Source organism: Apostichopus japonicus, chromosome 2, assembly GCF_037975245.1.
Source record: "Apostichopus japonicus isolate 1M-3 chromosome 2, ASM3797524v1, whole genome shotgun sequence".
In the NCBI taxonomy this organism is placed as follows: Eukaryota; Metazoa; Echinodermata; class Holothuroidea; order Aspidochirotida; family Stichopodidae; genus Apostichopus; species Apostichopus japonicus.
This window is the reverse complement of record NC_092562.1, coordinates 16270366-16291572: the sequence shown is the minus strand read 5'-3', so window position 1 is coordinate 16291572 and position 21207 is coordinate 16270366. Positions and strand designations below refer to the sequence as shown.

The 21207-nt window shown below is 37.2% G+C and overlaps 1 protein-coding gene and 1 long non-coding RNA gene across 3 annotated transcripts in view; both read right to left on the bottom strand.

Moving 5' to 3' along the window:
* The window catches only part of LOC139979853 (vitellogenin-5-like), a 47113-nt gene that overhangs the window by 1908 nt on the left and 23998 nt on the right, over positions 1 to 21207 (bottom strand). For both annotated transcript variants that reach the window (XM_071991009.1, XM_071991016.1), the window contains exons 16-32: positions 20601 to 20821; positions 19340 to 19472; positions 18736 to 18925; positions 17679 to 17910; positions 17005 to 17088; positions 16207 to 16341; positions 14136 to 14921; positions 12946 to 13095; positions 11486 to 11614; positions 6874 to 7047; positions 6060 to 6170; positions 5567 to 5726; positions 4555 to 4718; positions 3936 to 4166; positions 3610 to 3754; positions 2031 to 2137; positions 904 to 1066 (exon numbers count right to left, since the gene is read on the bottom strand). In XM_071991009.1, the coding sequence (XP_071847110.1) occupies positions 904 to 1066; positions 2031 to 2137; positions 3610 to 3754; positions 3936 to 4166; positions 4555 to 4718; positions 5567 to 5726; positions 6060 to 6170; positions 6874 to 7047; positions 11486 to 11614; positions 12946 to 13095; positions 14136 to 14921; positions 16207 to 16341; positions 17005 to 17088; positions 17679 to 17910; positions 18736 to 18925; positions 19340 to 19472; positions 20601 to 20821 (3315 nt within the window). The remainder of the gene's footprint in view (positions 1 to 903; positions 1067 to 2030; positions 2138 to 3609; positions 3755 to 3935; positions 4167 to 4554; positions 4719 to 5566; positions 5727 to 6059; positions 6171 to 6873; positions 7048 to 11485; positions 11615 to 12945; positions 13096 to 14135; positions 14922 to 16206; positions 16342 to 17004; positions 17089 to 17678; positions 17911 to 18735; positions 18926 to 19339; positions 19473 to 20600; positions 20822 to 21207) is intronic.
* On the bottom strand, positions 9224 to 11472 carry LOC139980019 (uncharacterized). Its single transcript, XR_011797428.1, has 2 exons — positions 9923 to 11472; positions 9224 to 9496 (listed from the first exon to the last, which is right to left on the bottom strand). It is a non-coding gene; the product is annotated as an uncharacterized lncRNA (long non-coding RNA).

Genomic DNA, 21207 nt, shown 5'->3' with positions numbered 1-21207 from the left:
GAATGAGAAAATTTTGGGGAAAAATTGGTAAATAATATCTTTAAGGTATGTGTCACACTTGTCATGGTATCATGACCCATATTGATATATTGCTGAGAATGTTAAACAGTATACTGACTGCAGGCCTATGACTGCACCTAATGTTGGTCAATAACTGAAAATCTTGCTAGCTTGAACATTTGTGTTGAGATGCCCATTTAGCTATCTATCTATCCAGCTGGCTACGTAAAATATACCATACAAATATTAGTACCCTTTTAGTTCAATTGCTGATTAAAACCTGAGCTGATCTGGAGAAGGAGCCTGGCACTCCTGACTCTTTTTTTCCCCGCTAAACATTACCTGCAAACATTAAACTTTGTTCAAACAAGGTTCACATGTGAGGAGAAAAAAAGAACTTTTTAGCATATGTGTGTGTTGTCATTCTTCACACCTTACCAGAGTTTCCTTATAACTGCTATTTCAGCAGTATTAATTTTGATCACTACTGATGCTTGTCTTCATGACCCTTCCTTGCAAGAAATTCTAGATCCACCACTGCATGAAAGTGTCTTATTCGTATTGAAAGTAATACTCTTGGCTGGAAAGATGTATATTTTTTACTCCTGGATTGTTGAATCAGTTCATGAATAGCCCCATCCATTCATCACTTGAACATTCTCAGCCCAGAAGGATTATTCAAACCAGGTTGGAATTTCCTATGTCTTGACGAATGTTGTTGACATTTATTGCAACAGACTTTCATTGAATGTCTACTGTGACTCTCATGATGTAATAGGCAAAAGAACTTTCACACGTTTGCTCATTTAAGTATCGGAAGATGTTACGACGTTATTCACACAATCAGCCGGTCTTAGGAATTAATCTATGTTTCCAGGAATACAGGGAAAGATTAAGAAGTACCTGATGGTGTGCAACTATCTGTGAGATTCTGGTAACTGACAGCTGCCTGGATACCATGGTCATAGACAGTCTTGTTGGCACCGATGAAACCATCATGCTTGCCACCAACGCCATTGAAACTGCCACATGTACCACAAAGATGGCGATGGTATTTTGGTGACACCTAAACGGGAAAACATTAACATTTAAAAAGAAAATATCGTGAAAAACATGACATTTACGATGTAACAAAACAGAGTTGTTTGCAGATTAAAGAGATAGTTACATCTGTCAGGCCAAATAAAACAAGATACCAATATTCCAATCCAAATGATCCAACCATGTTTACCACTGTTTTGACTTCATTCAGCAAATCAGGTATTATTAGTTTGCAGACTTTCATGCAAATTCCATGTGCTACCTTTATGTATTAGTAAATTGCAGGATCAATTATGTTTTATATAAAATGTATTCAAGAGGCCAAATGAGCCAAGTATCGCTTTGAATTATCATTGCAGATATGTACTGCATGATATGTCCCCTCAGAAATTAAGGTAAGGCCCCTTCCTATTTTCGGTAGTCAAAATTCACCATTTTAGCACATTCAATGCAAAATACCAAATTACTTAAATACCAAATTATACATATCAGGGTATATTTTTTTAAGTGGTCGTCCGATCCTATGAGGCCACAAAATGAAACTTTGGAGGTCATACAGCGGACAAATAGTTAACATCAAATTCAGTTTGCATCGTATAACTAAATACCCCATCACTTTGGAGACACTGAAATAAAATAAAAATTAACATAGTGGTATGCCTCGGCTACGATCCACCTAAAGGGTAGTGTTATTGGCCCAAAAGTGGTGGTTCTTTATTCACCAAACCTACACATCTTTCATACGGTGTACATTTCAGTCATTTTATATTTTGATACGTTTCGTTGGGAGGGGGGTAGGGGGGAATCAGATTTACTGTTCTGACAACCAAAAGTGTCTGAGGGACAACCAGAAAAAATCCTTGAAAATTTGTTCTGCACATCATCTTTTGCATTTTGGCATCTTTTGTGGCAACTTGGAATTGTATGTGGCTCTTATTCCTAATGCAAGTTACATCTAAGTATGAAATAGAAAAATATCTTCTTAATACCTGTACAATGATATTCTTGCCATCAAAACGGAGATTCAAACCAACTAAGGCTGAATGCAGGGCAACTTCCTCTCCGAGAGTAATTACAGCAACAATCTTCACAGAATCTGGAGAAAAATTGTCAAAACATGATATAATTGAAACCACACCTATCCATTCAGATTCTTGAGTTTGATACCAGCAGTACAAGCAGAATAGACAATAGAGATATAGGGATACCTAATAACTCCCCCCCAAACAAAAAAAAAGAAAAAAGACAACTGTTAACAATACCACTAAAACACCCACCCTACAAATGACTACACATCAAATGCAACACCAACAACCACTGCAAGAACTATCTAAACAAACCATACCATTAATGCATACACAACACCACTGCCTTTAAAGCAACACCATCCTTCCCCACCCCCCCAATAACAACTATCAATAACCGCAATGATAACCACATTAGCGATTGAAACCAGCACAAAAACTGCGACCATAACTACCATCAATAACACCAAAACGCCATTTAGCAACTGACAACAACAATTAAACCAACCACTGCCAATGCCCACCGAATCATAAACCACCATTGCAACTATAACAACATATCCCTGCATCAGTATCACGATATATGCTTAGCATCTCATCAGAAGGTCTATGAGCGTTATAATATACGGTTACATCCACTTGAATCATGACACATTACAACCTCCCCCAATCATGAAGTCATAGTCTATATCATGCATTTGGAATGTTGAACAAATTAACACCTAAAGTCAATCTGGTAAAGAGGTTTCACCATGGTCGTGTGATTTCGAATGAAAACTCTTCTTATAAAATAAATTTGCAACTAATTGCATTGGTGAAGCAGGCTTCAACTTTTATCCCTATGAATCTTTTTTTTCTTTTCGACTTAGATGAGACTCGATCCTAGCATTTTGAAGTGTTTAAAGCAGCATTTTGCGTTTGGTCGCCGTTTTCTACTATTTTGACATGTCCATCGAGTTTTTTACATATATCAATCACAGAACAGCAAATTAAGATATTAGCCAAGTTTTTCCCTGCAAAAAACGTTAATTGGCGAGTAATTAAGGATATTTGCAGATAATGAGAAGAGTGTCCACGACAAATTCCACATACAAAATTAATCGCATTCAGTTCCCCCAAACCCACTAGTTTGAATTCAACCAATCAGAGATGCAGGTTTAGTTATGAGCCGTTGCTAAAAATAGATTCAAGACTTTGCGTTGGTACAACCAGGGAGTTGTTATGCAACTCCCTGGTACAACTGCCATATAGACTGTACACAAATCAAGCGTGGTGTTATATTACGTATCTGTCAATGACGTTCGTAGTGTTTAAATATTCATATTATGGGCGAGGTTTATTGGGACCCCAACGGAAAATATCTTGGAGGAAAACAAAGTTGAAAGTTGCAAATTTTTCGACTTTTATGCCATGATTTGAAGTAAAATTTACATAGATAAGCTAGTTATATATGTCGTTATGGCATAGTGGAGTCAGTGAGGTTGAGAAAAATCATAGAAAAGGACGCAAAATGCTGCTTTAATACTATCATGTTTGATGTTACCTGTTGGTGCTTCTTGAGTCTTTGTCATCTTGCTGGTAAAGTTCCTGGTCAGGGTAGTGAAATGTTTCTGTTCTCTGCGTGTCATCCTGTCCACGTCTCTGCTGAATGACAGAGCATCGCTGAACGCAGAGGTAAAGTCACTCGACTGTTAGAGAGAGAAAAGAGAAGTAATTAAACAAATCTGACGAGGAAAACACAAATAAATTAGAAACAAATTTAGTCCCACATGCATGCAACGTTACGACTTTTATTAAAAAAAATTGAAAAAAAAACCACTCTCGGTCATGTAAAAAATGAATCACTGTGTGAATAAACCAGTCACTTACCGAAGAAGAAGAAGGAAAGTCCGAGCCCCATTCTCTCTTGGCTTTCTGCAAGCGTAGCAGGGATTTGCCTCCCTTCACCTTTGGTTTCTCCATAATTGTGCCATTCGAGAAGATCACTATTTCGTTACTGCTGTTCGAGTATGTGGTGCCCTCTATGTGTACCTCCAACTTTGTACCACTGCTAGAACGAGTTACCTCCACCTTGGTCCCTTTAACGTAAACCAACAAGTCCTGCAATAAGACAGAAGTAAACTGGTTGGGTATTTTCTAGTCAAATTTAAAGGGGTACACACAGTTATGGCTTCCTGAGAAAGTTAAAAATTTACCAGTATTAGCGATATGGAATAGAGAGCTGTAATGCTTGAGGAAGCCTAACATGACACCACCTGCATACTTGACTATGTACACGGCTACATCAGTATGTAAGATAGCACTGTTATTATACTAGTACTATTCTTTGCTTGAACTCATGTGAAAAATATCTCCCAAAATGAAACACTCCACATCCACTGACACAAAATTGAAACATTCATTCAAACCCCATGATCACCAACCAAACAATTAAAGATTGCAACTTGCAGGACAAAAAAATAAAGTGGGTCCAGAAATAGCACTGTACCTTAGCAGTTGCTCCGTATGTAGAGTCTGTCCGACTCAGAACACTGAAATTCTGTGAGACAGAACAGTCTTCTGCTATGAGATGGTAGCAGCTGGTCAGATTATATCCAAATTTGGCTTCATCAAAAGTAATGATCTGGCCATTGTAGGTGACCCTACATTTACCTAAAGAGGAATGCCAAACCAAAAACATACAATTTATTGAAAACTATCATAAACTTGAAATCGATTAAATGCTTTTCTCGTCACATTTGTTGCCTTGGGTTACCTCATCTTTAAATCCTCGGTGGATTGATCATCACAGAGACAGTGTTTCCCTGTCTACAAATCCACAAATTTGCAGGAATCAAACAGAAAGATTCGATCGGTCATGTTAAATGTCCAGTTAATGCACGGTTACATTGAGTAATTCTCAGAAGAATTGTATAGAAAAACACTGAAAATTATAGACAAGTATCAAGAAACAATTATGGAAAATGGGATTTTTTTTACAATATTCTTTTGGGGTAGGAGAGGGAGGAGGGGAGGAGGGAGGGAGGGTTATTCCTAAAATTAACAGTGGCATTTAGGAGCATATTTGCTATTAAACCTTTACATGGTGGAAAAGAGAAAAGAAATATACCTGCTAGAAAAATGGAATTCAGAGCCAGTGGGTCTGTTTTTTAAATATTCGTTTTATACTGAACATACCAACCTTAATATTTACAGAAAAGTTACAAACTTGGGGATGTCAAATCTGCAGGTTGTTTGACATATTAATGTAATTAGGTATGTAAATATGCAAATTAGGTCAAACAATTTTTTGAATGGAGACTTCTCCAGAACAATGCAATCATTAGTTTGATAATTTTTTATAGCTGGTTTGACACTATCAATTATAGGCTGTAGGATACCGGATACGTACTCCAGGTACTATAATTTGTAAACGTTCCTCAAAAACAGTTGGTTGGATCCGAACCACTGTTTTCCTACAAGGTTATTAAATAGACACACCTAATATATTTGATACTCACCATAGGTCTTTTCATTAACGAAGCCCAACTGGTGATTATAGTTGTACACGGGGAAGTCAAACGGAAGTGGCATCCTGGTGAAGAGTACCGTCTCGTGAGGATTTTTGATAAATAAATTCATCAAGTTCTTCTTCTCCAAAGTCGACCACTTCCATAGAACCTGAAAGATTGTTCAAAATGGAAGCAAATGTGCATCAAGAAATGATGCCTATATTTACCTTACCTTTTTTTTACTTCATTCAGATGTTTGATATGGTTCTGATGAAATCAAATCTAAAATCCTTTTCTGACCTTGCCACAATTTTTAATAACAACAGAAAATATGGGAAAGGTGAACAATATTTGACTTTCTATCTTTAAACAGTATAAGTTTATTTGGAATTGATACTGCATAGCCTAAAAGGGTAAAGGTATTGTTAGAGAACGCTTGAAGAAAAAAGTGTAGGGATGGATAGAAAGAGAGATATTTCACTATTTTTATTTGACTTCTTACCTTGTTCGGATGATTATACACATCGATGAAATCGACTTGAGCATGTTCACTGTACACCTTTTTCAACAAATTAAGGGCTGCATAGTATCCACCCTTCCATCTTGATTCAATCTGTTAATAACAAAGTCAAAAACAAAGTCAAAAATGATAATAATCATCAACTGGGTTCCATCCGAAATTGAAATACACTCGGGCAGATTTTTGGCGCTTAAAATTTAGAGGCCAAAGCACAAAAGTTTGCTCAAAGAAGCTCCCTGGTGGAAAAATTTAGCACACTTTTTACATTCTTTATTTTTATTCAATCAATGCTCTTCTATTTTTGGCAGCCATTTCGGTATCTGACATTACTTGTCTTACCAGGGTTTTCCCTTCCGAGAAATCCTTCATCTGGCACTACTAAAATAAAATAATGTATATCAAAAGACCTCATTACCCTAAATTCACTGGTCTGCATCCAGTTCTAACTAAATATTTCTTTCCATTTTTCCAAATTTTAATTTGCAATTTTCTTGCCAATGTCCTATGCTTCCTCTTGTTTGGTAATGCAGCATTTCTTTCATGTTTTCTCCTGTTATCAGTTACTATCATTTTCTAAAAAGCAACCCAAAGGTTTTTTATTTTATTGCAATTATAACACCTATATACCAAAAGTTTAATAGCTCAATCGGTTAGCAAACTATTTTGTTGACAAATTATTGTGTTGGCAAAATATCAATATAATTTCCATAATTATTCTGTCAAATGCTGTAAAATTCCCATAATGCAATCAATTTATTAAACTATATGTTCATAAATAATTTGTGCATCTCATTACCCCATTGTGGGAGAGTTCCAGCGTGCCTGTCTTCAAGTCACCCTCCATTTCGTCCGCTGCTAAGCATTCATCAGAAAGCACACCCCTCTCGGCCTTGTGAAGCTCACACTCTTGTTCAAGTGGTAACACAGCAGGTGCAGAACCTGGAGCAGCCAAACCATTTTCTATCTTTAGCTGGAAGGATTAAAGTGGAAAAAAGCTCTTTTCCTTTCATTTGTTAGCTTTAGACAATCTTTTCATGCAGGAGTGAGATCAACTTTACTTTACTTTATAAATACAAGAGATGTTTCCCGACGTCAGTATATTGTAAATGTGAACGTGCCAATTAGCTTCAAAGAGGACACATAGAATTTTTTTGTGGTTCGATTTCTTCTATTCGCAGTTTTCACGGAACCTTGATAGAAGGATACAAACCCCTGACTGTGAAGGTCCTTACATTTCTTGATATTCTCTGATAAAAAATCACTCTTGAATAGATAGGTAATGAAGTTTAAAGAGGCCATGACACGAAAAATCCAACTCATCGAGAGTAACTTCCTCTGAATCTATGAGAAAATCTATGTTCAAAACTATCCTCAACACCTTGAAAACTTCAAGGACTAATTAGTAATTAACGTTTTAATATTCGCATCCGAAAATAGATATCTGAGAATGCGATTTCACAACATGACAATGATGACGTCATGTTAGGAACACACGTGCAAAGCTCAGGCATGTATCGGATGCGCGACGATCATACCGTTCCATATACAGTACACGCACATTTACACTGAGAGAACAACCACTGTATTACGCTATATCGTTAGAAATTTCAAGTTTGTTTTACAACTGTTGTAAACTATCCGAGAGAAATGCCGGTCCGTTGTGTTGTTGGGGCTGCATAAATATCATTACCCATGCAATTAGCCTTCATCCATGGCTGAAGGACGAAAAAAAACACGGCGATTATGACCAAGTTAGTGCACAACACCAGCGCCGATTTCACTGGGCCTAGCCAGTATGCAGCTCCGAATGAAGCGAACACTTCACGGAAGCATACTACGATCCCTCCTTTTTGTTATGAAATAAAACAAATGGACTTTAACGGTTCGACATAAAAGAGTCATTCTTCTGTCAAGTAATCCACAAAAAAACTACTCTGAAGACCAGATCGGGGAACAGGAAACCTCCAATGGGGCAAGTGGCGATCCTTAGGAGGTAGCGCGCCGACCACTAGTAGTACTATAGTATTAGCGTTACTACACTGAAGTCGCAATAGACGAAGAGATTTTACTGTATCATCTAAATTAACACCCCCTTCATTGCTCTATTGTATACTAATAAGCTATGAGGTTAGCTTCAGAAGCGATGGGTTACATCTTCTTGTGAACAAATCTCAGTGCCCCAATTTATTTCTGGAATATGCTGGATCAGTTAATTATAGCAATAATTTCTTATTCCTATTCCAGGAAAACCATTTATTATGTTGTGGAGGGAGTGGGGGTAATGGGGATGGGTCAAAATAGGTAGGTAAAAAGATTTTATTCCAAAGGTTGTTTAATTAAATCTCAAAGCGATTTATTTTAAAGTCACAGAGCCAAAAATTCACACAACATAGTTCAAGTGTTAAATCATTGAACAAAATTTATTCAATATCAGTTCTAGACAGTCATTCTGGACAATCTGAACTAACATTAACAACAATCATTGTATTATATGACATAAAAGTAAAACTGTACTTTCCATAAACAATATCATTCTTAAATTACACTAATGTAATTTGTGACATCAAAGGAGGTTAAAAGAAAACAACTTACATGAATTTTTTTGCTTTAAGCCTACAAAGCAGTTGCATGTCCATCGCTATCAATCGTTGTTGTGACAAATTAATTAGAATAATCCAGAAGCAAATAGAATACAGGGTTATTTAAACCAAGAAACACTGCACGACGCAACTCACATGCAAAAATGTTACCCACGCACGACGACACGTACAACACTGATGGGCAATGTGAAACACAGCATCACACGCATTAAAACAATCCAAGACCATTAACAGGGTGTACTGCTGAGTTTTTGAAGAAAGACTACAAAACAAACCAACTGCTGCTGAAGAAACAGTCTAAACATTCAAGAGTTCTGCTGCCTCCATTGGTCTTTATTATGACTTTTCTGTCAAATATCATTGGTGATATGGATATTTTGGCTTCCAGATTAAAGGTACGAATCAAACGAGGTAAATGCCCCTAAAAAGGTCAATGCCCGTTCCCTTATGCACATATTATATGACATCACGGTCACGCCAATACTTGTGTCCAAATGCTTCAAAACATGCCTTTTCTTTTATTGTTGATGTTGGGTCTGGAAAATAACCTTTTCATCCTGAATTAAAAGTCTTGAATTTCAATATATCAACACTGAGGGAACCCTGACGGATTGATAATCCAACACAATCGTAGTTTAGAAAGGCTTCCTATACAATGAGTTTTCTCCTGGCAACTTCAATCCAGTGTAATGACCATTGGCTGGAAAATCACTTCTGATCCTTTGGACTGCACATGATGGTAGCACAACCCTGACGTGTCTTGCTAGGAACCCCAAGTATCATTGAACCTGTTGACCGTAGGCTATGTATCTGTACCGCCTGGGAAAAAATTTATGAAAGTTCAAAATGTATTAATGTTGACCATGATGTCCACAATAACAAGCAGGCACACAATGTACAGTTATGGTTACATTTGTTGTGATTTTACACCTTCCATGTATCATGAAACATTCTTTTGTTTCAGAAAATTGATTTGCAAAACTCCAGGCCAAAGTACTAGCCAAGTAATAATGAGTATGAAATAACACATATGCCTACCTAGCATGGCTGCATAATGCAACTTACATCCCCGAGCCAAACTTCCAGTATGCAACCAACCCTACTAGTACTACACACTCTACATATGGGTTGTAAGTTACCGTAACACAACGCACAATACGGTTTAGGGTGTTCCGCGAATTCCAACAACACATGCACAAAATGGACTGGATTTTGTTTTTAAATGCTTCGTTAATAAATTCTTACCACGTTGTATGTTCCTTGCAATGGTTTCGAACGGATTTCTTCTTCGATATGTTGTGGAGCTTCAATTTCGGCTCGTTTAACAGGCTCGAACTGATACGGTTCTAACACCTCCGCTCAACCCTCAGCGTTCGGATCAATATTGGAATGATCATCGCCTTCACTCTCTGCTTCGAATATGAGAAAGGGCACTCTAATTATAGCCCAATTTCACTGCCTAGTGAAGAACCATTATCACTTTGAACTTCGGTTGCCGCATTTGGCTCTGGATCCGCCATTTCACAGGAAATTTTGATTTGATATCGCACTTGTGATCGGTGTTTTGTTTAGAACTACTAGTGGTATGTGTACTTGTCTACTGTGTACGTGAATGGTACCGTAGCAGCGACAACAAATGTGTTCAAAACGTGACGTCACATGACGTCATGCGAATCGGAAAATTTTCGAGTAAACAAAGTTTCAAACGCCGAAAAGGGTAAATTCATTCTCAATTTTCGACTTGAAAAATCAAGTTTTAAACTGGCAGATTGGTTGATACATGTTTTAGAGAACATTCTTTGATGGATCCCAAAAATATAGGACTTTGAAATTTTCGTGTCATGGCCACTTTAACAATGAATATAGGAGAAGACAAAGGAAAATAGAGGGCAGTATTTACATATAGAAATAGGCTAAAGGTTATGAAGGTAATACAACACTAATACTATGGAAACACTGTTGACAGACACTATCACATAAAGTACCAAAACACTGAGCCTCTGTGTGTTTGACAAGGGTTCTTGAAAAGTACATACAGGAACTACTTTACTGACATGTACAGATTTAAGTGAAAAAAAAAACAACCCTGAAAAGCATCTGACCCTAATACCCCCTCCACCAACCCCAACACCCGTCCTTCCACCCCACTTTCAAGTTTGAACAATGCACATTACTACTTGACTGATATTTCGAAGTAGCAACTGGAAATTACTGATAGTGTGAAATACCCTTTTCTAAGTTTATTCTAGCTTTTCCAAATCCCAATGATAGATAAGTACTTCCACAGTCACGCACATCATAACTTTATAATGCTCTAATCAGACATGTGATACAAGTACAACATCGCAACGCTGCATGAGTACAAGTAGAAGTACCTTTGTCGTGAGTACTAGAATGAGTATGAAAATGAGTACCAGGTTCTAGGTTCTAGGTGCTAGTGCAAGAATGCAATCATGCACTGGTACCGACACAAGATTTCTAAAATGCTTTAAAACCTGGTGTGAGTCCAAATTTAGTGAGTGCAGGTCCAGGCAACTGTGCTAGAAAACATGTCCGAATCTGTACAAACTCACAACAAGCCTGGCTTGAAGGCACACATAATAGATTTCCGTATGCAATGTTCTATTTTGTTTGGCTTGAATTCCTTGTTTGACGTTTTCAACTTGATAAATGTTTTATGATAATGATAGTGATAATAATAATAACAATCAGGAAGTTCAACATCTCTCTATATATATATCCATTCTCTTCATTATTAATATATTGATTTAACATTAAGACTTGGAAAGATGATTACAGTAAACCAACCTTGTACATTACTTTCTGATCCTCTTCACAACTACGACCCCACTGTGATGCCAGCTTGGCACGGATCATGGGATTGTCCTCATTTTGGTTGGGATCTGGCAACTCCAGGGCTGACTGGGCACAAAGCATCTGAACACATGGAAGAAAAATGAAACAAGGGTAATATTTGTCCTGAAATGACCAAGACTTCCACAGATTATGAGAGGGTAATGTCTGTTCTGAAATGACCGAGACTTCCACAGATTATGAGAGGGTAATATCTGTCCTGAAATGACCAAGACTTCCACAGATTATGAGAGGGTAATAACTGTCCTGAAATGACCGAGACTTACAAAGATTATGAGAGGGTAATATCTGTCCTGAAATGACCAAGACTTCCACAGATTATGAGAGGGTAACATCTGTCCTGAAATGACCCAGACTTACAAAGACTATGAGAGGGTAATATGTCCTGAAATGACCGAGACTTATGAGAGGGTAATATCTGTCCTGAAAAGACCAAGACTTCCTCCGATTATGAGATGGTAATATCTGTCTGAAATGACCGAGACTTCCACAGACTATGAGATGGTAATATCTGTCCTGAAATGACCGAGACTTCCACAGATTATGAGAGGGTAACATCTGTCCTGAAATGACCCAGACTTACAAAGACTATGAGGGGTAATATCTGTCCTGAAATGACCCAGACTTATGAGAGGGTAATATCTGTCCTGAAAAGACCAAGACTTACAAAGACTATGAGAGGGTAATATCTGTCCTGAAATGACCGAGACTTATGAGAGGGTAATATCTGTCCTGAAAAGACCAAGACTTCCTCCGATTATGAGATGGTAATATCTGTCTGAAATGACCGAGACTTCCACAGACTATGAGATGGTAATATCTGTCCTGAAATGACCGAGACTTCCACAGATTATGAGAGGGTAACATCTGTCCTGAAATGACCCAGACTTACAAAGACTATGAGAGGGTAATATCTGTCCTGAAATGACCGAGACTTATGAGAGGGTAATATCTGTCCTGAAAAGACCAAGACTTCCTCCGATTATGAGATGGTAATATCTGTCTGAAATGACCGAGACTTCCACAGACTATGAGATGGTAATATCTGTCCTGAAATGACCCAGACTTCCACAGATTATGAGAGGGTAACATCTGTCCTGAAATGACCCAGACTTCCACAGATTAAGTTTAAAGTAAACATAAAAGCAAGTAGTAAGACTTTCTCAACAAACTTTTCTTCTTTTAAACGTATTCATTCCATGCGTTGCATATTCAGACCACAGGGCAAATTGCTTCTTTCAAATATATTGCTTTTCCAGGTTGGTGGTATCCTTTAGAAAATTATGCCAGTAAACGTATGTCAAATTTCCTCTGATTTTGGTATTATTGGATACCCAAGGCAATTTGTGGGGGTTGGTTTTAAATAAAACTGAAATTTAAAAAAGAAGACTAACCCTGTAAGGACTTTTCCTCATACTCCTGGCCATATCAGTGGCTGGGAATATTTCCAAATTCCACAGTTTGATGAATTTCTCGGAAAATGCAGTGACGAGACTCATCAAAGTTGTATGATTTTGACCAGGTGCATCGCCTACGGTTGTCAACTGGAGAGGATATCAAATAAAACAAAGAGAATGAAAACCGATGATCTTCACGATAACTTTTTGTTCTGTTAGTCAAAAATTATGATCTATTCTTATAACACTAATTCTGAACAGAATTTTATACCTAAACCTTGATAATGTTCACTTCTTTCAGCAGATACATTAATTATTAGTAATGCATAATCATTGTGGTATAGCTTCATATTCACAAAGTATGATCATCATCATCATCATCATCATCATCACCATCATCACCACCACCTCCACCATCACCATCACCATCACCATCACCATCACCATCACCATCACCATCACCATCACCATCATCATCATCATCATCATCATCATCATCATCATCATCATCATCATCATCATCATCATCATCATCATCATCATCATCATCATCATTTTTGGTTGGTTTCAAACTAATCTTGCTCATGATTAAAGAGTACGACAAATGTCTTGAATAGTTTTTGTCGCTTCAAGAACAAAGAAACAATCGATTTAACTTTACCATTAAACTATGGAACCATCAAATCCCACCAGCTTCTGAGTGATACCTTAATCTTAATAGTATTCACCTCTTCTAGCAGGTTCAGTATGACTCATGAGGTAGTATCACTCGTAAATATCCACAGGAAATGTTGTTATTTGTGAAGGATGTAAACAAAAGGAAGTGTATCTTGTTGTCGTAGAAGAGTATTTTCTTTCGGACATACCCCTCAAATTGTTGCATTAGTGTGATAATAAGGTGCATCATAGTCAGGTACACTATATTAATGGGTTATCCATCGTCAACTTTGTAGTCAGTTTCGTTACGAATCTCACTCATAATTACATAAAGTACAAAACATGTTTTAAATTCATTTTCACTTCAATATAATGGTTTTTCTTTCAACCATGCACAATACATTAAACAATCATATGCGTTTGTGAGTTCTTCTTTCAAAGGTTGTATTCAAAGTTAATCATAGAAGAGATTTTCTCATTTTCTCCTTAACATTGACATATGGTGCAGATGAAATAAAGTTCAAACTTACATTTAGCAAATACTGCTTGGCCTTCAGGATCTTTTTAAATGTAGATTTATGATGATGGGCCAGGATTGCCTCGCTGGAACTCTGCAGACTTGAACTGAAAGAGCTGCTGGAATGACTGCGACCAATGAGAATGTGGTCACTGAAGCTGTGGTCACTGGAACTATGGTCGCTGGAACTGCCATCGCTAGAACTGCGGTCGCTGGAACTGTGATCTTTGGAACTGTGGTCGCTGGAACTATGATCGCTGGAGCTATGATCGCTGGAACTATGATCGCTGGAGCTATCTTCACCGGGCTGACGACTGGAGTTACCAGCAAAGCTTCTGCCACCTTGGACACCAGCATCACCAGTAGTTTCATCCACTGTTTCAGCAGGGAAGAAATAGTTCCACAGCACTCCAACTAAGGCGTTTTGTCTATCTTGATCTGGAATGTTTTCTTCACCGGTAGCTGTTTCAGACAAGCCGTGTCGAACGTGTTCATGCAGGTCCTTCAAGTCACTGCCTGAGAAAGAACGACTGTTAGAGCTGTCACTATGTGAGCTGTCACTATGTGAGCTATCACTTCCAGAACTGCTATCGCTGGAGGAAGAGCTGTGACTGCTGGAGGAAGAGCTGTGACTGCTAGATGATGAGCTGTCACTCCCAGAGCTGCTACTACTTGATGAGCTGGAGCTGCTTCCACTAGAGTCACTGAAATCATCTGAGTCATGTCGACTGGTATGAGGATCCATTCTCTTGAGGAGTTCGTCTACACTCATCACAGTATCCATCGTTGTGAAGTTCACCTACAGAAGCAAAACAAATACAAGAATGTCAGAAGAGAGTAACCGGTTGTACCAATCAATTGTTTTGACCATATACATAAAGGTGGGATTCCAACTATGCCTATAAAAGAGGTTGCAAAGTTTCACACATTTAGTTATGAAATTTTTTGTATTCACTATTCTGATTTACAAAATGAAAATTTTGTTTTTGCTTCAATGTGCATCTTTGACATCAAACTGTTTGTTTCAAGTTCATGTTTTGTGCACAACGTATTGACTTTCAATTTTATCCCTAGAAAAACCCCAAGCGGGAAAAGTGGAAATTTCCACAAAGTGCCTATGGGAGATGTTTTGCTTTTCATGTCAAAAATAAATTCACCTCTTTGAGAGAAATAACAAATTCAACAGTTCATCTGCCACCTGCCAAAAGTTGGAGTGACAGTTTTATTCAATGAAAATATCCCCATGACAGCCCATTCCAATGGCGTAGCTAGGGGTATTGGTCAGGGGGGGCGAGAATGGTCTGTAGGGACGCTTTCGACACTATCTAAGCGGAGCGCCACCATATAGGTTGGCGCAGAGCGTACCAAAATTTTTTGAGTAAAGATACTCCCTAGATTGCTGGAAATGACCCTTTCCGGGCCTTGCTAATTTGCAGATAAACAAAGAAGAAATAGGTGTCATCGGAAGTTTATATGGGTGTTCCACCGTTAGAGCATTTTGTCAGAAAATTACACCAACAAAATGTGACAAATGTCAATAGGTAGATGAGAGCGCAATAAAAAAGTCAATAATCGGGAATAAGTAAAAAGTGGTAAAAAGCTGAAAAGGGCAGTCCATTCGAGTCCGTCAGGTGGGGCATCCCCCCCCCCCCTGACTGTATGGACGCTCCGCCACTGGCCCATTCAATCAGCACAACTGAGTCATAATCATCCCAATCATTCAATGAAACCAAAACAGAAGCTTTGAACCCAACTGGAAATGGGAGTTAGTCTCGAGCCATTCATTCTGTGGGATATTTATGTCCTAGGCTTTGTGATTGCTTTTAGTATTGCAACTATAAATATCTACCTGTACAGAGTCTACAGCATAAAAACAGTGGATATTCTATTAATCTCACAAAGAAATAATTCTTGGTTTTGAGCTGTACTTTAAAATAATATCACTTCAATCTTCGCCAAAAAAGAGTGGGAAATCTTGAGAAGGAATAAACAATAAGAAGAAGAAGAAGAAGAAGAAGTAGAAAACAAAATCGTTGATCCGATCAAAACTTTCAAAGGAAAAACCGAATTATATTCCTACTTACGTGAATTTCCTTGGACTTGCTTTCCAAAACCACTTTCTTTTCATAAGGACCACTCAGAGCAATACCTCTGCCATCTTGGATGTAACTGTCTGATATGTTAAGATGGACTCCTTCATATTTTCCAATCACTGTTATCTGTTTCAAAATAAATTAGATTCATTAATGTATACTCTTGTCAAATGAGGAAGGTTAGATGTAAGTACATTTCAAAGCTATATGTCTGTCTCTGATGTCTGTCTCTGTCCCTTCCAGTTTCTGAGGGATTCCAATTTAACACTGAAGATAACCGACATCAGTCAAAGCGGCTAGACTAACAAGTCTAGCAGACCACTACGTCAGCTCCTCGGGAAAGGTCAATGTAGTACGTAGGCAAACACAAGATTTTTGTGAGCCCAAGTGAACTGTTTACAGTGTAGTACAGTTTATCAATGAAAAAGATGTTGGAATATAGCTGAAATCAGATTTTTGATGTGATAGTCAAGGGCAGTTACTTCAGCAGTTCATTGAATTTGCGATGATACCCATTAAATGCAGAAAACTGACAAAGACAAGGACGAATGCATTTCCAACCGTCCGAACTTATCCCAAGTTACAGTTGATGATGACCAAATGTCCACTGGCTGTCACTATTCAGTCAGAACTTATAACCTTTCCCACAGGAATAACAACACGTGACTTAGGCGGGTATCTACTAGGGCAAGGTAGTAGATATTAAACAAAACAATAACTCAATCAATCAACAACAACAAAAAATCCAAATTAATTAAAATGACTAGGTATATTTGGGGGTCAGCTTACCTTTTCATGTACACTTGAGCCCTGACATTTCTCACTTGTCAGTTCCGATGCCTCGTATTTTGAAAGAGCGGAACCTCCTGGAGTCTTTATTGCAAAAGATAAAGAAAATGTAAAAAAAAAAAGCACAAAGTCAAAATAATCTGTTTCCATTTAAAAAAGAAATTGCAGATTTAATCGCACATAAAGAAGCAAAAGCAAATAATGACGCACATCTTGATCCTTATCTCTAGGTAGGCCTTACTTAATCTAAGTTCATTAATTTAATGACCACACCATGAGATTCTCTCTCTTGGGAGTGTGAGGGACCGGTAATCTCCCCGTCCTGCTGATAATGCCCATTACTAACAACACCATCAATCTCACAGTTCTTGTGTGTTGTTACATTTGCGTAATTACAAAATAAAAGTGAATACGCAACCACAAGGAATAGATTCAATTTTACACATCTCGCAAGAAAAACCTTACAATATTAAACTTTCAGATCAAAGTCCTTCAGATCAAAGTACTCCTACAAAAGGAAAAGTTTGAAGAAAGTTTGTCAAAGCTATTTTCCAGATATAATTCTCGTCTTTTGTTTTAACGTGATACCAGTGGAATCTTAAAAGTTTGTAGCAATGCAACACAAGCTCTCCTCATATTCAACATCACGTAAAATATCCCCCTGAACAACGTACCCCAACCGGTTTCCTCTCGTTACGGATTAGGAAGGCATATGGGTGACTCCTCAAGCCGAGCAGCTCTTGTTTGGGATTGGTCAGATTCCAGTGGAGTTTGAAACCCTGTTGGCCAATCGTGAGTGTACCATCTATTGGTAGTGTAGCATTGGCAATCATTCTAATTCCGACACCAGATTTGATGATGCTTGTGATGTGAGATGACAAGATGCTCTCTAGCATCACAGAAACTCTAAAAGAATTCAAGCAAAGTAAAACAAAAATTGAAAGCACACAGTCAAATTTTCTTTTTATTTTCCTGTTAGAGTTTTTTTCCTGTTGATTTGCAAAATACTATTCGAACAGTTAGCTTGGCATTCTAAAGTTCCAAGATTCTGATAATTTTGTTACGAGAAAAAACAGAAAATGTGTACTTCTAACGTGATTATTCCTATTCTTTCATTCAAAATTTGCAAATACCCACCATATTTTTTGTAAGATTATATGCTTCTCATCAATATACTGGACTTTTTTTTACTTTTAGCCTCTTTACTTTTCTTTTATTTATTATAATTTCCTTGCTGTCTAGCCAACAAAGATGGTTTAGCGCTTGATCTAATACTTAATGATGTATCACAATTTTTTGTCTTTTTGATGTGTGTCATTCTGCATCTCTGTTTGCTTGCAAAGTCAGACTTATATTAAATGCAACTCAGGTTTCTTAAGGGCCAACTGAAGTAAGTTTATATGCAGGATACCTTTTCTCTACATCTTTGATCTCTGCCTGAGATTTTGCGATAAAGTTCTCATTTGTAAAGCGAAAGAAACAGACTCCAAAAGATTTAACAAAAAAGAAAGATATCTGTGTTTTCCATTCTAATAATTCTAAATAGATTTTTTGATAAAGCAACTCTGTACATCTCCCAGGAGATTCCTGGCTGATTTTAAAACGATTAATTAACGTTTCATACCATTATTCACGTTACCTGATGTAGTAACACTTTAATAATACTTAGTCTACATGTAGATTGTAATGGTCAACAGAAGATAACCCTTTAAGGACAGTTTGCTTAGTCACCTTGGACTCAGAGAACCTCCGATGGTCGGCTGAGGTGTCAAGCTTAATCCTCGAAGATTTGCTGAGATGGCCACAGAGGCTGCGGTCGATACATTCAAAGAGAGAGGAATCCCGATGTCCGTACAGACAGTGAGGTCGCCCTCTCCCAGTGACAACAACTTCTGCATCTTCGGTGCTCGATTAGATGTCACTGTTGATGAAAGAAACTTTAATTCAGTCTAGACCAATTGACTAACAGCCTAGAATCAAAACAGGTCAATGTACACAAGCAATTGACAATCAGTTTTATAAAACCGATACTTTATTCAACCATTATGTAGTTTTTCCATCTGGTTTCATCTTTCTTTCTTTTTATAGCAAGGGGGGGGGGCAAAGGGGCTTACTGCTCTCATTGTACTTAATAATGGAAAAAACTGATGATGAAAATTGAATTCTATCTACTTAGTTTATCTAGGTCAAACCTACAAGTTTACAAATAATTTCAAAATTATAGTCACAAATTGCCCAGTGCTTAAAAAATCTACTCTGGATATTAAAAATGTTGTCATCACTGGAATTTTCCTGAATTACAACAAACATAAGTTTACTTATCAATCCCACTTACAAATGGACATAAATTTTAACAAGGTAGCAGAGGTGATGTTCAATTCCAAATTTCTAAATTCACTACGGAAAGACTTCAAGTACACAGAAAGGCTTGGTGCATCTTGAATAAACTTCTCAGGATTTATGCCAAACTGTGGAAGAAAAGTATATTTAACAAATTAAGTTTTCAGCCAATGGCAATGGACAAAATATTATGAATATAACAATATAATTGTTTATTAATATAGTTTCTAGACAACTCATCGTAGTGAAAATATTTAAAAAATTGTTTACCTGAATAAGGGAATCATTGCCATTGAATGAAATGTAAATTGCCATTGTGATCAAAGTATCAGCTAACAAATTATTAAAGAAAATTAGTTCATTATGATATGATTTTGTTTCTTCTATACAATGATTTCCTTCAACAGCAAACTAGCATCTTTCAAAATTTCAAACGTCCAATGTAAATCTCAGGATTTTCTTACTACAAAAAATAGTATTGCTACATTGAATTCAACACAACTAGCACTTATTAACAAACTTTGGTGTTGCAGGAAGGATGAAAGTATACAGTTGTAAAAACAAGACAATAAACCATACAAAAACAAAGAAAAACACAATGGCATTTAGAACTATAGACAACAATATATGAAATGAGCCAAGACAAGTGGCTCTAACGATGTCAGTTCTTGGCTGGATTCGTTGCAGAAATATTTTTTCCATGTCAAAAATCACACTCCCTTTTGCAACAAATGGTACATGATTCTGCTTTATGAATTTGTTGAAGTGGTAGCCATGGCTACGTGAGAAAGAAAACAATTTTGACCAAAATTGCTTCTTGCATGTAACAAGCCTTTATAGGTTTATGTTGCAGTGTATGTGAACAGAAGTATAACACTACATTAGCTGAACATAACAAGAAAGATTGGCACCGAGAATAAAAATGGCCTAGCAAGCCAGTGAGATCGAAATGCATGTCTCGTCGTAATTCAGTGTAAATGGGAGGAAACAGAGCAAATACATGAAAGCTCATGAGTACCTCAATTAGCCTAGCTACATTACTTAGCATTTCTAAGATTATTAAATTAAACTAAAAATTAAAACTAAAATAAAAATAAAAAACAAAAAATTAAATAAAAAAATTAAAAATTAAAAAGCTAAAATTAAAAACTAAAATCTAAAACTATTAAATTAAAAATTAAACATTTCTAAGATTATTAACTGATGATAGTTGTGTCTATATACAATATCCCGTTAAAGTAGAAACTCCCTCTCACCTGTCTGTTTATGGCATCCAATTCTGGGTTGGTCCCTGAAAGCATCTCAGGATCGACGCTGGTCTTGACCGGAGGCCAATCCAACCTTCCTCCGATTTCAAAGATGTTCAAGAAGTAGTGGAGGATGGATGTAGAAATCTTCAAATTAGCAGCGATCGGCAAACTGTGATTCAGAGCGTACATCATGTTCAACGTCACTCCGGAACGAAGCTTTGATCCGACTGTTGAGGATGGTCAAAATTATGGGAAAGAAGCAGGATTTATAACATAACATGTTCTTATACACATATGAAAGTAAAATTTGATGCAAGATGAAAAACAAAGAGGGTGGGGTCACAAAATGGAAACGATTCTTAAGAAGAGAAATGAAAAGAGCTAGTTATTGGGCAAATTCTTAAAATAATCTAGAAACTCATGGAATTTTTTTTTCGTAAGCAAGTTGAGATTATGAAGAAGGCAGAATCCATTTTCTTCTATTAAAGTTCTACTATTACTTTCTTTTATGGGGTTTAATCCTAACAATCCCTTTATTTAAAGGTAGGAGAGGGGCAGGGGATAGGGTGACAATTCATACTATTAAAACCGAAACATTTAAGGTTTTACTATA